The sequence below is a fragment of the Dufourea novaeangliae genome, unplaced genomic scaffold, assembly GCF_001272555.1.
Source record: "Dufourea novaeangliae isolate 0120121106 unplaced genomic scaffold, ASM127255v1 scaffold221, whole genome shotgun sequence".
Lineage (NCBI taxonomy): Eukaryota > Metazoa > Arthropoda > Insecta > Hymenoptera > Halictidae > Dufourea > Dufourea novaeangliae.
Window position 1 is genome coordinate 2,047,153 of NW_015374115.1, and position 15,887 is coordinate 2,063,039.

At 39.3% G+C, this 15,887-nt stretch overlaps 1 protein-coding gene across 1 annotated transcript in view; it reads right to left on the minus strand.

Annotated features, from left to right (window-relative positions):
* LOC107191055 (fibrillin-2-like) overlaps window positions 1-12,245 on the minus strand; it is a 32,844-nt gene extending 20,599 nt beyond the window's left edge. The window contains exon 1 of the mRNA XM_015580002.1: window positions 12,106-12,245. Within this exon, the coding sequence (XP_015435488.1) occupies window positions 12,106-12,245 (140 nt within the window). The remainder of the gene's footprint in view (window positions 1-12,105) is intronic.
* Window positions 12,246-15,887: the final 3,642 nt, after the last annotated feature.

Genomic DNA, 15,887 nt, shown 5'->3' on the forward strand with positions numbered 1-15,887 from the left:
GATAAAGTGTCAGAAATAGATTATTAACATAATATCTAGCCGGGCTGAAAAGTTTTGACTTTTGATCTCGTTCGAGAAGGGTCCGAATTATCTCGTCTACTGACATATATCCTCTAATTAATTAACATTGACAGATAACCACCGGCTGACTCGTCGCAACCAGGGACTGTACGTTTCCCCTGGAAATCCGCGATTCCGCCGATAGCTCGTTGAAACGGGGTCGTGGCGCTATCGGAAGGCGGAAACGCGAGTTCTTTTTTCCCGCGGTGTGTCGTGGCCACGCGCCCCACACACCTAGCATGAACCGCCCGCGAAGACGAAAGAATGGGAAGGGTGTGTGTGGTGTACCACCTCGGAACAAGGCGGCCATTCACATTGAGCGGCTCCTAATTAACGTCAGCTGCTATATAGGCAGCCTCTAAGTACATTCCACTTACGCGCCTCGGCGCCGCGTCGGCACATTTACACGCTTGCGAGCGCAACCCTTCTTCCGTCTCGAACGTGACGTACAACTTCGAAATTTCTTATCATGGCTGTTGGATCATTAACATGGCGGTAGTAGCTGAATTAGTACATTTTTTCGTGTGGTTCAAAAACCTGTTGCCGATTACGTATAGAGGGTGGACCACGAAACGTGATCAACTTAGATTATTCTACTGCTAGCTGTACGATCGACATTTTTTTTGTCTACTTAACTATCGGTACGGACAACCGTTTACGCGAGGGTATTACAGCTGACATCATTTTGAACATGGTTTTAATTAAGGTAAATGATATTTTCTTAACGTTTCTCTGGTTTAAAAGAAAACAAATTATTTGTTATGACGCTTGCAAATTTACTGAAGGTGACCTTGAAAACTTTAGAAAAAAAGAGTTGACAAAAAATTTGGTATAAATACTAGTAAAAAAAATCTTCTATCGAACAGCTAGCAGTAGAATAATCTAAGCAGATCACGTTTTGTGGTTCATTCTGTATAGAAATTAATCAGATTATATGTGATGTTTTATGGGTTTGTGTGCTATTTGGAGTTCTGAAAGATCAGAGGATGCTAATTATTGCCTAAGTTTCACAGGAATTTTTACACCTATTTCCTGATGAAAGGTATTTATTACAGTTGCATAAAGCGTGTATCATCGGATACGCTGTTATCTAACGAGTAACTTGCCAAGGAACGTTACATGATGATAAGAGCAGTTTGTAAGAGGGTATCAAAACATACACGATTATCAGAGCCATTAAACAGCTATGTTTAACCCCTTTGATGATGATGAAACGGGAGTTAGTGTACCTGAAGCTATAATTCAATCGAATGTTCATCCACCTTTCGCTTCTTTAAACGTGTCACCACTAGAAGATTAAATGCAGGTAATAAATAATAAATAAATATGATAATTGGGTGCCAAGAAATTGCCTGTGAAAGCAGTGACACCTAAATTAAGAAATAAATTACCTTTCAAAAAATGATGTCGAAAGAGGAAACGGACAGGTATTGCTGTGACAAACAACCAAAACCTGACAGAGATTGATTTTTATGATCATAGGTAATTGGAAAATTACGGTTTCATTATAGCAGCGAATCACGGGAGACTTGTGAAAGTTGCTGTTAATAGTCTAGAAGGTAATCTGTATGCAGATCAGCGGTAATTTCAGCGATTCGTTCATTACCAAATTGCAAATTGCTATATTATATCGTGGATCGATCTTATCGATCAACGCGCACCCAGTGTTCGTAGGGTGTAATTTTAACACCCACGGTAATGATACCCTTTCTTGACGAGGTGAGAGCTGAAATCAATGTTGTCAGCTTGATGGCTTATTTCTAAACCTTTTGGCGTGCTTGTTATTCTTTATAATATTCTTGCAAGCATTGTTAACTACGTACGAAATAACATTGTGCATAAAATGTAATCAAACGAATAGATTTATTTATCACTGTATGTAAGAATACAAAGTACTATCCAATATTATTTTGTAAGAATACAATTTCGTATATTGTATTAAGCTACAATGTCATAAAAAACAACAATTAAAGGGTTAAATACTATATAAAGTATTGATAGACAAATAGTGACAAAGGGTTGAACAGACACCTACTGCCAACATTGAAGGTTCAATTAAATGACTATTAGGAATAGCAATAAATAATCCTCTAGATATACAGAATGATCAGAAGTCTGTGCCGTTTCAGGGATACATATTCGTTCCCGTTCATCGCTGTACACCGCCATTTTGAAAAAAGGAAACGGTAGAAAGTATATGTTCAATTTAAACTGTGTTACCAATTTATTAAAAATAATAAACGTTAATTTCATTATATGTATTGTCTTTTCCATTTTACCAAAATTAAATATTTCAATAAATCTAAAATAATATTACTAAAACATAATTCATTCAATTAGATTATTTGCTCCTACATCACTAATAAAAAAGGCCACAGAAAAAAATGCATTCAATTAGATTGTTTTGAACAAACTAAACACGCAACCCGCCGCGTTCCTTCGTTTTAACTCGCAAACCGTTTCGCGGTATTCGCCGAGCGCGCGCGCGCGCGTACTGAGGCTCGCGCAATAATTCAATAAACGGTACTGCACAAACCCGATGGCGTGTCTAAACAGTCTATGCGAGGGGGGACGATAGGGTGGTGTGGGTTTAAAAGTTCAATTGGAAAGTGCACTTAATGGATCTGAAACGACCGCTGGAATGGCGCTCGGGACGGGCGGATTACGGTCCATTAAAATTAAACCGATCAAAAGGCGACTGCGTTGCGTTTAAGGTTGAGCAAACAGCCTCTGCTCGTCGACGGCTCCTCCGTGGAAACGCAGGAAAGGGGAAAGAACCGCGGGTAAACGCGGAATTAGGTAGAACAAACACACATACACGCGCGGGCATTATTTACGGTTGTTTATAAAACACCATCGGGCATGATTAAGGGACGCTATTGAGGCCACCGTCGGTGTTACGAAACCCGACGGAATTGTATCAACGGGTATGATGGAAATTTATTGTCACGCTTATTATCCCTTGCCACTGATAATTAGGAAGACGATCGCTGCGTACGTTCGGCTAGGAATTGGTCCGACGCTCGTAGCGAACGTAATTGCTACAATTGCCCGCTGTTTATCTAGCGTTATTTACAGTAAACCTACGATAATTCAGCATGATGTGAGAATTAGCGAGGAATTATCGAGTTATTGAAGCCAGAAATAACGAGAAACGAGGACAATGTGGAAGTCTGTTGAAGAAACACAGAAGATGTCTTCTTTAACCCCTTTTGCCTTCTTTCATTGTGGTCGTCGACGTTAATGGGATGGTGGTCACTAAAGAGATTAGATCATAGTTTTCCAATCTTCTTTGGCTGACCATCCCCTTTTCAAAGTGTTTTTTTTTTGTTCAACACCCCCTTCGAGTAGACTATTTATAAATTTCCAAGTGTACGTGTGAATGTAACCCTTAAATATTGAAAAGTTAAATTGAAATTGTAGAAAATGTAATGACTAAAACGCCTTGGGAACCTATGCATTAGATGATCTCTTTATTTTATACATGGATTATTATCCACATGATTAATCGAGAAAAATTAGAGGAAACATTTACACCCACTTAACTTATTGAAAAAAAGAGTGACGAAGTCTGAGTAATAGTTTTTACGACGCGCTAATAATGTTTTCTTCTAAGGTTAAACGGTTTTTGAACGTTAAACGGCATTATTTTTATCGGGCCAGCCGCTTTATCCGTCCGAATTGAGATTTCGCCGAAACCGAGTTAGCGCCTGACCCCATTCCGCGAATCGATCCTAATTGGCGAACAATCCGCGTTGCGCGATTCCAGCTGAAACGTGTCAGTATGCAATAAAGATGCCACTTTTCCTCCCTCCAGTTCCTCTTTCACTTCCTCCCGCGTGAGTTACGTAAACCCCCACTTAGTTTAAACTAATCTAAGTGGCGGACTAACCGTGAATAATTATGTAAGTGATGATCCCGCATTAGGCGTGAAATAGGCCCTATCCTAATTTTTCGAGCGTGATAAGCCCACCCTCGTTGGCGTTCTTCGAGTTCGGTTTATCCCTTCATCGGTTCAGCTTAGTTCGATGGTATATAACTCATTGCAAATAAACTGTTTGTAAATTTTGTTAACGCGTATGTGTTAATGGAGATTAGGAAATACTTTCCATTTGTGTTTCCTTAATACACATGTGTTAATTTTTAGTTATATACTCTGCATAATTTAAATAGCGACATTAATGCTCAGACTGCACTTTTGGTATGTTCATATTGTAGATATTCTACAAAAATTTGACCTTATACCTTAAGAAGTATAAAAGTTTAGATTTATAGATTAGTATAAATATTATAGATAGAAATAAAAAAATTGAAAGGTACTTAAATTTGTGGTAGATATATGATCTTTGTTTGTAGGGACAATGTATAAGAGGGGGAGTTTAATTTCTTGCTTGTTATTGGATGATTCACTGAGTCTTTCACCATTCCATTTACGGTGTGCCGTTTAACGCGGGGAAAGAAGCTGATAGTAATATTCCGTCACGAGTGTACAGGAAGTGAAGTTGAAGTAATGGAGCCGTCAGTGGTGAAGGTTAAATCTACCGGTGGGCAGAGAGATGATAAGAAAGTAAGCCACTTGTTAAATCTCTTTCGCGTTGCTCGCCATTTCGCTTACTTCTGTCATGAATCTATTTTTTTTTGGAATACTTATCAGTGACAGAAACTATTACTACTAATAACAAATAAGACTTCATGCTCTCAATTCTTATAATCGATCTTAGTGCATTTGGAAATTGTTGTGATTAATCATTTTCTCCAAGGAACAAATACACTTCATGTGCTGTAAACATTTTTATTTTTACTATTAAACTTTTCCCAAGATTATGTGAACAAATGACATCTCCAGAGAAAAGTGAACAATACGCTGGTCTGTTTCTTTTTCGCTCGGATAGAATTCTGTCGCGTTAATTAATTACTATGGCAGTCTCGATAACAAAGGGTCGTGTGTTCACAAAACAGGACTGATAGGGCTATCAAAAAAGAACACGAAAATGCGTAAAAGAAGTAGCTTCGGAATGGAATGCTCTGATATAGAATTCCTACCAAAGTTATACTCAAAATCCAACCAAATCAAACCACGAAAATTCTACTCGAACTTCCTTCAACAACGACAAATGTCACGATTCGGACCAAAATGACAATTTTACAATCATTTAAAAACCACATGTATCTACACTCATCGAAACCAACCATAGACAAGTAATTAAACGAATCAAAGGTCACGCCAGATTCTGCTATGAAAATTCATCCCGTAGTCTCAGTAACAATGACAACTCCCAATCCAACAGCTCGTGTACGCTCCCATACATAGATGTCCCATCAGCTCCGTTGCGTCTGAATCTATTAAACTCCGATTAAACGCCTTGGGAGTCAGGCTTTAAACAGCCTGCCGAACCGTCACGCGTAACTCGTCCGACTTTATTAATTCGCTTCGGAGTGTTCGTTATCGTCTGCGTTCGAACCAAGTACCGCGCGATAAATGACAAAGTTCATCGATTGTAGGGCACGAGTTATCTATCTGGGACCGATTAGACGCCTCCCAGCCTGCCTACTCTCGATCGCCACTAATTTTTCTAGGGTCCTGAGACGTTTTCGACGACGTGCATTCCTGTTAACCCTTTAACGCCCAGTGTTGCACCGATGCAACATTCGTTTTAAGAGTGCGACAAATTTCGTCATCGGTTCATATTTAACTTTTATCAGCAAGGATATGTAATTTTATTGATTGTAAAATAAATCTCACAAAGGAAGAATCCCAACTGTCCGACTTTGCTTTTAATGGGGTTTTGTAAGATGATAGTATACAGGTTCCTACTGATTTATATGAAATATTAAGTGTAGACACTGCATAATTTTAAAGATATTAACAATTAATGTTACGAAAGCTTTCAGATATATTACGAATATAAGTCAAAATTATCGAAGTTACGTTGGCGGTGTGAAAGACAAGCTTTTTGGTGAACGGGAAATTGATCCCAGGACCTTCGATTTATCAGTCAAACAACCTTGTACATCGATAGCTTTGATTTATATTCATAATATATCTTAAAGACATGTAACTTTGATTGTTCTTCATTAAATTTAATTACAAATAGCTCAGGAAATATAAAAAGAACTTAATATTTCATTGATTTGAGCAATCTAGACTAATTATTTTGTAAAATTGCGCTAATATATACGCTAATGATGCAAATAGGTGAAAATTCTCATTTCATTCCACTGTCTCCAAAGTGTAACGTTTAACGAACATCTGACTTTTACAGGAAACTCCACCTCGACGAGAACGACAGGGTGAAAAATAACTGGCGTCGATCGTGGGATCGAACCGATTCAGGCTAATACGCTCGCCACCAAAGAGAAGGGTAATCGATGTGACGGCGTTAATGGCGCATCGGCGGTTCCACGATGCCCGGTGTTAAACGCGTTTCTAATTGGCCATGACAAGATACGAGCTAATGCATCTCTTTATTAATGAAAAACTCGCTGCACCGCGAACAACGCCGATTTGCTCGATTTTCGGTGGCCTTCTCCGTCTCAGTGTCGATTATCTACGGCGGTGATGACTCGTTCACGCGATTTTGATGGAAGATAGGTCGTTCTTACTTCATTGACACGGTGGTTACGAGAGGATTTACGAGCAGTCCACTGGTGTGTCCTTCTGGAAAGATTTGTGCATCTCTTGGTTGTTATGCGGTTGTCGGAGAGGAGGCTGTAATTCGAGATGACGCGGATAGCCTTCATTCTCGAGATCAAAATTGATTCATTTTCAAGCATGGTCTCTTGGTTGAGATCTTCAGACTCTTTTGAAATCATCATTGACGCTTGCAGAATAACTCATATATTTTTAATCCTTGAACAGTCGTGCCTGGATCCATTTGAACCAGGGACTTTTAAAAGTTTCATCTAACTGATCAACCTCTGAATTTTATTTAACCTAAGAGTTATTCATAATAAGGCATATACAACAAACTCTTCTGGAATCTTCATTGACACTTTCAGAATAACTCATCTTTACCGTATTATAACTTTTTTGGACAAATGGATTATGTCCGTTTATTTACATTAAATAAATGAATAAGTAAACTGATATACTTCTGTACCCTTGTACAACGGTGCCTGGATCCATATGGACCCAAGTTTCTAAAAGTTCTTCTAACACATCAACCTGTGAATTATATTTACGCTAGGAGTTGTTTATGATTGCGTTCGAAAATAAAGTCTAAAATGTTGGAACTATTCCGGGAGGGAATTATGATACAAAAACGTCCGCCTTCCAAGGATTAATAAAAGACCCATCCACGGATTGCGTTTCTCCAACAACCTTCTTCTTTCCATTACTAATTGCAGTCAAAGTGATGAATGAAAATGGGACAAAGAACATGAAATATGTTTCGCAAGATTGAAAGTGAAGCTTTTTCTATCTGTTTCATAGAGAATCTTTTTCTTCCTGAGCGAAGGGAATGCGTGGAAAAAAGGAAAGTACCGAAGGGCGACCGGAATGCCGGCGTAAATGGAACCCGGTGGCGCTTTATTATACAAAGCCGCCAACTGACGGTATTAGCCACTCTCGCGGAAAAGTATTCGACATTACTGGGGGTATCGTATAACTGGGACCAGAGGAACTAGTTTGTTACGGTAAAAGATTCTTGGCAGCTCATTGCACGCGATAGTGGGACCCCGCCGCGGATCTCTCCTACGGCCGTCGCGGCCGGTGGATCTCGATACGGGAAATAAGTAAAATCGGAATACGACGATCTCGTGATTTCACTTAATACGAAGTATTAGCCGAGGCGATAACGTCAATCCAGTCGGCGGTTTCCACAAGTACGCGGAGGTTGTTGGCATTTAAGGGAACAAATACAATTGGTCCTATCGCTCGTTCAAATTTCCCGCTGATTTTAGCAACGAATTCTCCAATGTTTCTATAGCCCTTGTAATTTCGATGTAATCGATTAGGAGAGATATAGAGGATTTTCTAAATAATTTAGACTCCTTGATGGTAGTATTAGAAAAAGTGGTTCGTTTTTATTTTAACCACAATAGATAAAGATGGATACACACGGTCTACTCTTTGGCCCACTCACCAGAGATATATTATAAATTGTAATACATAAGGGTAAGACGATATTATTACACACATGGTTATCTAAACTTAAAGTTGAAGATGGCAAATGCAAAGGTTTTCAGCCTCCCATAAATTTGGATTTTTCCCGAAGCCAATCCTCTACTTAGCTTCTGTCTAATCTGTTTTAATAGGTTCCAAAGGGGAATCCTCCAGTGGTGTGAATAACGCAGTAGCTCGTGTCGCATTCATCGAGGAATGACTGTATTATTTATAATGCTTCACGATTTTTAAATTGCTTCCTTTAAACTTCTCACTTTACAAGTTAAGTTATATTTTAATTATATATGACTTTTGCACTTTTGTTAACAGTAAATTAAAGATAAAACATAAATGTACTCGAGTAACAACAAATCTTTTGTATTTGGTTAATTTTTCTACTTGTACCTTAAAAAAACGAATGCAGTTATTCTTAAGTGATTAGAAACTGAGCCCGTAACGTTAATAAAAACACATATTACAAATTCAAACAGTGCAATCGTTTAACTTGAAAACATTCTTCCACCGTACAGACTTTCAACAAGATCGTCTCGAAGTTCACCGAGAAGAAATTTTGCGAAATCGCGATTCGTGGCGGGAGCCACGTATAATTTGAGGATCGTCGTCTCGCCGCGCGTCGAAATGTCGCGATAACACTCAATTGGGTTATCTCGCGTGTTACGTTAGACTCTCGCGTTTCAATTCCCCTTCCATTATTCATTTTTCTTTTTTCGCCGTCCTCTCTTTCGCGTGACGGAGGCGCGAGATTCCGTGCGTACGCGGCGTTTCCCGCGGAATTAGAAACAATTTTACCAGCCGAGCGGCCGGTAGCGCGAATCCAAATGGATGATGAACTATTATTATCCGTTCATTCGGACCAATTGACCGTGGCGGGCGTTTCATTGGGGCGGAAACGGTGGTTTTTTTCTCCGTGTTCGGCTGGGAACGCCAGAAGCCTGTTTCGTCACCGCGATTTAGCCACTTCTCGCGTGACCTTCGAGACCCCACGGAGGGGAGGCTGAGAATCCGCGCACGCATTCCGCCGGCGTGTAATTAGCAGCGATCCGACGGGGATAATCCGGAAGAAAAGCCGCTCCTCGAATCGGCGCCATCAACGATCGTTGTCGGTCTTTCGATGGCGAACCGGGAGCTTCGAATTAATCCCAGAACAGCGCGTGACCGATCCATAAATTACACGCTGGAGTAAATTATAGACCGAACTATGAACTAATAATCCGTCTTAGCTTGGGAGTTGCTTAGTATAGGAACTCGAAGATTAAGGTAAGCTTCGATAAGATCTTGAAGACAGAAATTAAACGTGAGATTGAAGGAATCTTGTCTTTAAACCTTGGAGTACGGTGCCAGGGTCATTTGTATCTGAGTGTTTAAAAGCCGTATCTAACTCATCGATTTGTATATATAACTTAAGCTAGAAGTTGTTTATATTTAGTTATACGAGAAAGGCAGGTGGTTTTTAATGATCGCGTTCGAAAGTATGTTTAAAAAGAAGGAAGCATAGTGGTCAAACGGACCCAGACAGTAACGTAATAGAAGTGTAATAGACAATTTCAACATATATAAAAGATACTAGAAAAATTTATCAATAATAATTACAGAATTGGCTTCCTTTACTATTCTGAGACATGAAGAGCAGCTACCAAAAATGAATTATCTAAGGGATGAAGTTAACAGAATGTTACGTACGGTTATTATACTCATACATTCTTTAACACCTAGTGTTCGCTGATAGTGAAGTAACACCACGATGATCTCTTTACCGAAGATCAAAGTATTTGAGCAGAGGAATCGATCGTGCAGATTGGTGATCGAATTCCCGCGCGGCAAGTGGTAACCGTTTGACAATTCCCCAACTTCCAAACGTGGGAATACTGGTGATAAAGCTGTTTTCAGCTCGTTTCTATTTTTACTTGTCAGGGGGAGGAGAGAGGGAGTGTAGTGAAATCGCTCGAACAAGGAACTTTCTGCTCTAGTTTCTTTTTTCATTCGAATGACGTAATGTCGTGCGTCTTGGGCCGACGTAATGTTTATCACGTGTCCAGCGTTTCGCTCTATTCGTTCCGGTGTACGCACCATGGAGCTGCTCCATGGGCACCAATCATTGAGTATATGTGTTCCATATGTTACGCGATCGCTTCGAACTTGAAAAAATCAAAGAAGACTGTGTATTTATGTCTACAGATTATATACACCGTTTCTAATCTGAGTCAAGTGACGTAGGTGACCGAAGAATGATAGGAATAAGATTGATAAAAATAAAAAACTGCAAGTAATGTAACAATTAACGCAATTAGATGTTATAGTCTCTGGGACAGTGTATGTGGATACAAGACTTGAAAAGAAGTTATATTTTGGCTTCTATTGTTGGGAAACAATTTAATAAATTGTGTTGATATTATAGGAAGAAAGTGGTGAAAAATATGTAATAAATTTAATATGTAATATTTTGAAATTTCTGCAATTTTAACGTACAAATGTATCGAATGGAGAAAGATTCAAATTATACACTAAATATTAAGTATTAATTTGTCTAAATATTATATCGATGTATACCAAAATTGTATGTAGGAAAACTCGAAAACGTAATGTTCTAAATTTAACATCCCTGGAGATTTCAATGCGACTCTAACACGAATACTCAACCTGCTATATATAGTATCGCTCGCACGCGACAAACCCCTCGGAACACATCATGAAAATGATCTCTACGAATTTTTAGATCCGACTGGATCGAAACTTCACCTCGAGATCAAGGAAAGTACAAAGATCACAGTCTCCTATATGAAACGGAAGAAACCTAGCAAAATACACGCGACGATAATGACGACTACAACACGACAGAACTATTATGCAGGGTTATCGATCACGTGTGATCTTGATCATTCAGTTTTGCAGTCGTGAAATAGATGAAATGACGCGGATATAAATGGAGGAAGAGTTTCCCGTAAAACTGAAACGACACGACTAAATTATTCAGTCATTTTTAAATAGGCCTCCGAATTTTAAGCTTTGAAATGTTTATGAGTAGGTACTTCAGTCACTTGTAAATAATTGCAAATTGAAGAGTCAGACACCCTCTAGATACATGCGAGTGCTTCGGTATATTCGAATGATTGGAAACCGATTAATCCCCTCCAATTCTATTGGTCATTTGTTAAGAATATATTAGCTTTCAGTGATCACATGTAACTCACGTGTGATAAGAAAATATACAATAGTAAAACACGAATGCTCCAAAAATTTGGGCCAATTCATTTTCATATAATTTATTATATCCAGTGTAACCAAATTTTTGAAATTTCATGCTCGTAAATGAATCTCTGAAAGTATGAGTTTGCGCAAACATCTTACGTTGTATTAACCCTAGAAGACATATAGGGGTAATTGTATACCCCACTGAATTAAAAGTTGCAACTATTCTGACGTTCTTAGGTTGGTAGATATGCGCGTTTTAATAACAAAAAAAACAAATAATATTATAATATATAGAATATTAAATAATATTATAATGCAACTATTACAGCCAGCGGATTTTATGCATTTGTATTTGATTTTGTACGCAACTAGTCTTCTATTTTATTCTGAACCCATTAAGATTCTTAACGGAAGGAAGGAACTCCTACTTTAGTTCTTGTCTTCATGAATTACCTTATAAAATAATATATTGCATATAAATCCACAGACCAATTATAATAAAGCAGTCTTTTCAAAAATAAATCTACAAAAGTTTACCAATTATTATATTCACTTATTGGGGTAACTACCTCATAAACACCAAGGATCCAAGACCACGGCTGTCGGTGCGACCTTAGTGATCACGGATCGAAAATTATTGTCCCGTTCCACGGATTATCTCGATCCAAGATCATCGAATAGCCCGCTAGCGGTTCGCTGCTCGGGAACAACCGATAACTCGATATACTCACCCGAGAGGTGGTGCCGATTGCAGCGTGTTATCCAGATCCTGCGCGGGCCCGGTGGTGTATCGTTGTCCCGTGGTCGATGCACCGTCCAGGACGATCAACAGCAGCCACGTACCGTACAACAGACCGCCGCCGTTCCGCATTTTGCAGCGATCACGATCGCTTTACCGTTTGATCGTACGACAAAACTGTTCCACGTGGGTGGTATACACGACACGGATTACTCGTTGTTAGCTTGTCGCGCGATCGTTCACGGCTCGTCTCACGCGCATGATCTCCTCGATCGATCGTCGATACGCGAACACTTGCCGAGAGCTCGTAACGATTTTCAACGCTGCTTCGCGATCGCCGCCGCGATCGGATTCTCGATCATGGTTCTCGATCGGCTGGGCGTTTGGTGGTTGGACACTCACGTGATTCTGTAACGATTGCACCCGTTTTTTAAGAGGGAATCTTTGATAAGATTTTGTAAGTTTTGACAACTTTTAAGGTGGTTTGTAGAGGATGAAGATTGTTCATGAAGGTCTTATCAGAAATAGCTTCTTCATACATTTATAGGGAAGATAGTAGTTTGAGATGTGATATAGATTTATGCGGAGGAACGATAGAAATTGTATCGTTTCGGTAAAAAAGGTGTACGTGAAGTTAATAAATTATAATTACGGGTCTTGACACATCAATAATGTATGGAATCAATAATCTAATCGAAGTTAAATGCAATTCTCTTCAGAAATAATACAAGCGGAATTATCTTTGTGCATGAACACACAGTATTAAAACAAGGAAAATTACTATGGATTACGTCAGTACTGTTATCTATCGTAGTGGCCACAGAATTTTGTTTTATTATCGCATGATTACTCATAGATATGTTATAAATAAATATTCATCGATGACCTTTAGTACTGAATTATATTTGACAAGTAGCAACAACTGACAAAGTTAACTAAACTGATAACGTTGTTGCTCCGACTACAAAGAGCAACTAGTGTAGGCAACGTATCACTAAGTGTTCTATCAATTAATTTCGTAATAGGTTATAGTGGAAATTATGAAATTGCTGTTGAAGATTTTGTAAGGATTTTTATTAATGTAAATTTTAAGGTTTCAGATAGAAAATTAATACGAGATTCAAGGTTTCGTTACATAGAAACTTGAATACCTAGTTTTTTGATTCTAAAAGAATTCTTATAATTTCTGGATTTCATTGAAATAATAGGAAATTTCTATTTTCATCTTGGTTCGAAGCATTTTGTGACTAATTTTCGAATATAACGTTTCATCTTTGATCAGTAATATTCGCAAGAGAACCGAGAATTTCGCCACGTAAACCGAGTCCGACAGACAACAGGCGATAATTGTCGCGATTCCGCGCTGACTATGACGCCTTTCCGGAAACACCAAATTAGTACGATGAGATAGATGGAACTATCTTCTGATATAAATATCCACAATAGCTGTTCCTGTGCCACGAGCACCGAGGAATTGCGAGGAAGTCAGCCTTCCAATTCGATTGAAATTTCAGAGACGAACACTGTTCACTTTCGACAAAAGAAACTGTATTCATACATGAAGACAATAAATAATTTCTCGAAATTTGACTTTAACAACATCGACTGTTATTGCACCGAGAAGTACAATTATTTTTTAGCTTTCTTTAAATCAAATCAATAATTCCTAGCATTTTCCATGTCCAGATAAAACAAAAAATCTTTCGAATTCTCAAGTGTGAAAAATACAAATAAATAACATTACGATAATTTCAAAGACAATTCCGTTAATAAAATAATTTTATTCTTTAGCAATATTAAATTCTTTGAAAATCCCAAGTGATGTTAGCTATCTAACAAAGTAGTACATATACACTATAATTACAAAAACATCGCACGGAAGAAAACTTATTTTCAGTCCCAAATACAAGTTCGACCGTCACCGACCAATAAGTTCTCGTCTCTCGTCTCTAATCACGAAAATGACGGGGGATACACAGGAAAATACGTGAGGGACGATTTTAATCGACACGTTCCTCGGAAATTCGCGGTGCCGAGATAGGCTGCCACGCCGCTTTCACTCGTTATCATAACGTAAAAGCGGACCGAGGCAGAGGCTATCATTAAAGTTCCATAAAGCCTGGTATGCTCGTGCAAAACTCGTGCAAAAAGTGATCGGTCTGGTTCGCACGTTCTATTACAAGCGGAGCGGATTGAACCGCGTGTCGGCGACGGGGAATATCGCCGCGACAAACGTTTCTTACTCACGACGGCAAATCGACGCGTTTCGCGCGAGGAAACCTATCATCCGACACCGTCACTTCGATTTTTCGAGACAATTGCCTAGGAGCTTCAGATTGGCTCGAATTCGATTCTACAATAAGAGGCATGAAATGTAAAATTTTGTCGAATCGTGGAATTAGTATATTCTATTTTCTCAATTGGACGAACAAAGCAAGTCTTTAATATGCCACTTCTTGCACTCTTGTGACGAGTACTATACCTGTCACCTTTGACGTTAAAAAATATTTTTCCCGCGTATTTTATAAATAATATAATAAATTCACCCCTTTAAAAGAAACTAACCCCATAATTTCTCACTGGCGACTATGCATTTAGTAAAAAATTTCGTTAACACATAAATTGATGATACTTAACATATGCAATAAAACGCTGTATTTTTTTACTGCCCGATCTCTATACATATACGAATCCTTTAAGGCGTTTGCCTTTTAACTAGTGTAGATAAATCCACGATTCTCTTAAATATATTTGTTAGAATTCTGATGACTATTAAAAACTGGTTTAGACTGCCTTTCTTTCAAAAAGAACGATCTAATCTTCATCAGGTTCAAATCAAAATGTCAATCTTAACTATAGTTGTTTTTAATAGTCACAATTTCGTATTATTAAATCCTCCAAGTTCCCCAACAGCAGTATCAAAATCCTCCTCCAACAATCCACTCAACACCTCCATCGCAACACCCCCTTTACCCGATATCATACCTGTCAACGAAACCATCAACATAACTCCAACGACAAGCTCCACCAAATACTCCACAGTATCACCAGGTGCACTCAGCTCAATCTAAATCCTCACCCACGTGTACCGCTCCACGAGCCTTCGATCATCAATGTCGTCACCGATACCACCAATTTCCACCCTCCCCCTAAAAAAACAGGGTTCTATTCACCCAAGTCACCCCACCCAACTCACCCCACCCAACTGTCCAAACTAAAATCTTCCAATGAAACAAACTGAACTTCAATAGAAAAACGGATAATCACGACTGGCTCTAGGTGATTTACGGGTAAAGAACCGATATCGTGGGGACACCTGATCGCGATCCTTAAACACGACACACGTTTCGCACGATGATAAGTGGGAGAAGCGACGAGGGAACAAGCCCCGAAAAGATGCGCCGTCGGGACTCGCCGCAAGACTGGAGCGGCAGATTGTGGACGAGCGGTGTGTGCCGAGAGAGGGCTCATCTGGAGAGAAGAGGCTCTCTTCCCTCGTCTTCGCGTCTTCTCCTTCCCTCCACTCGCGCCCTTTCCCTCCTTTCTCGGCTCGTTTTCTCGCGGCCGCAGCCGCAACGTCCAGCCGGTGGACCCCGAGAACACGAAGAGCAGCATGGGATTCTCGTCCCAACCCTTCCTTTTTTTTTTCTTTTTTTTTCGGTACGCTGTCAACACACTGTGCGCGTAGGAACGAGCGTTAGAGGCACGCGTGATGAAGAGAACGGGATGGGCATAAATGGACGACGTTTCCTCTCGATGGAGAAGAAACCTGAA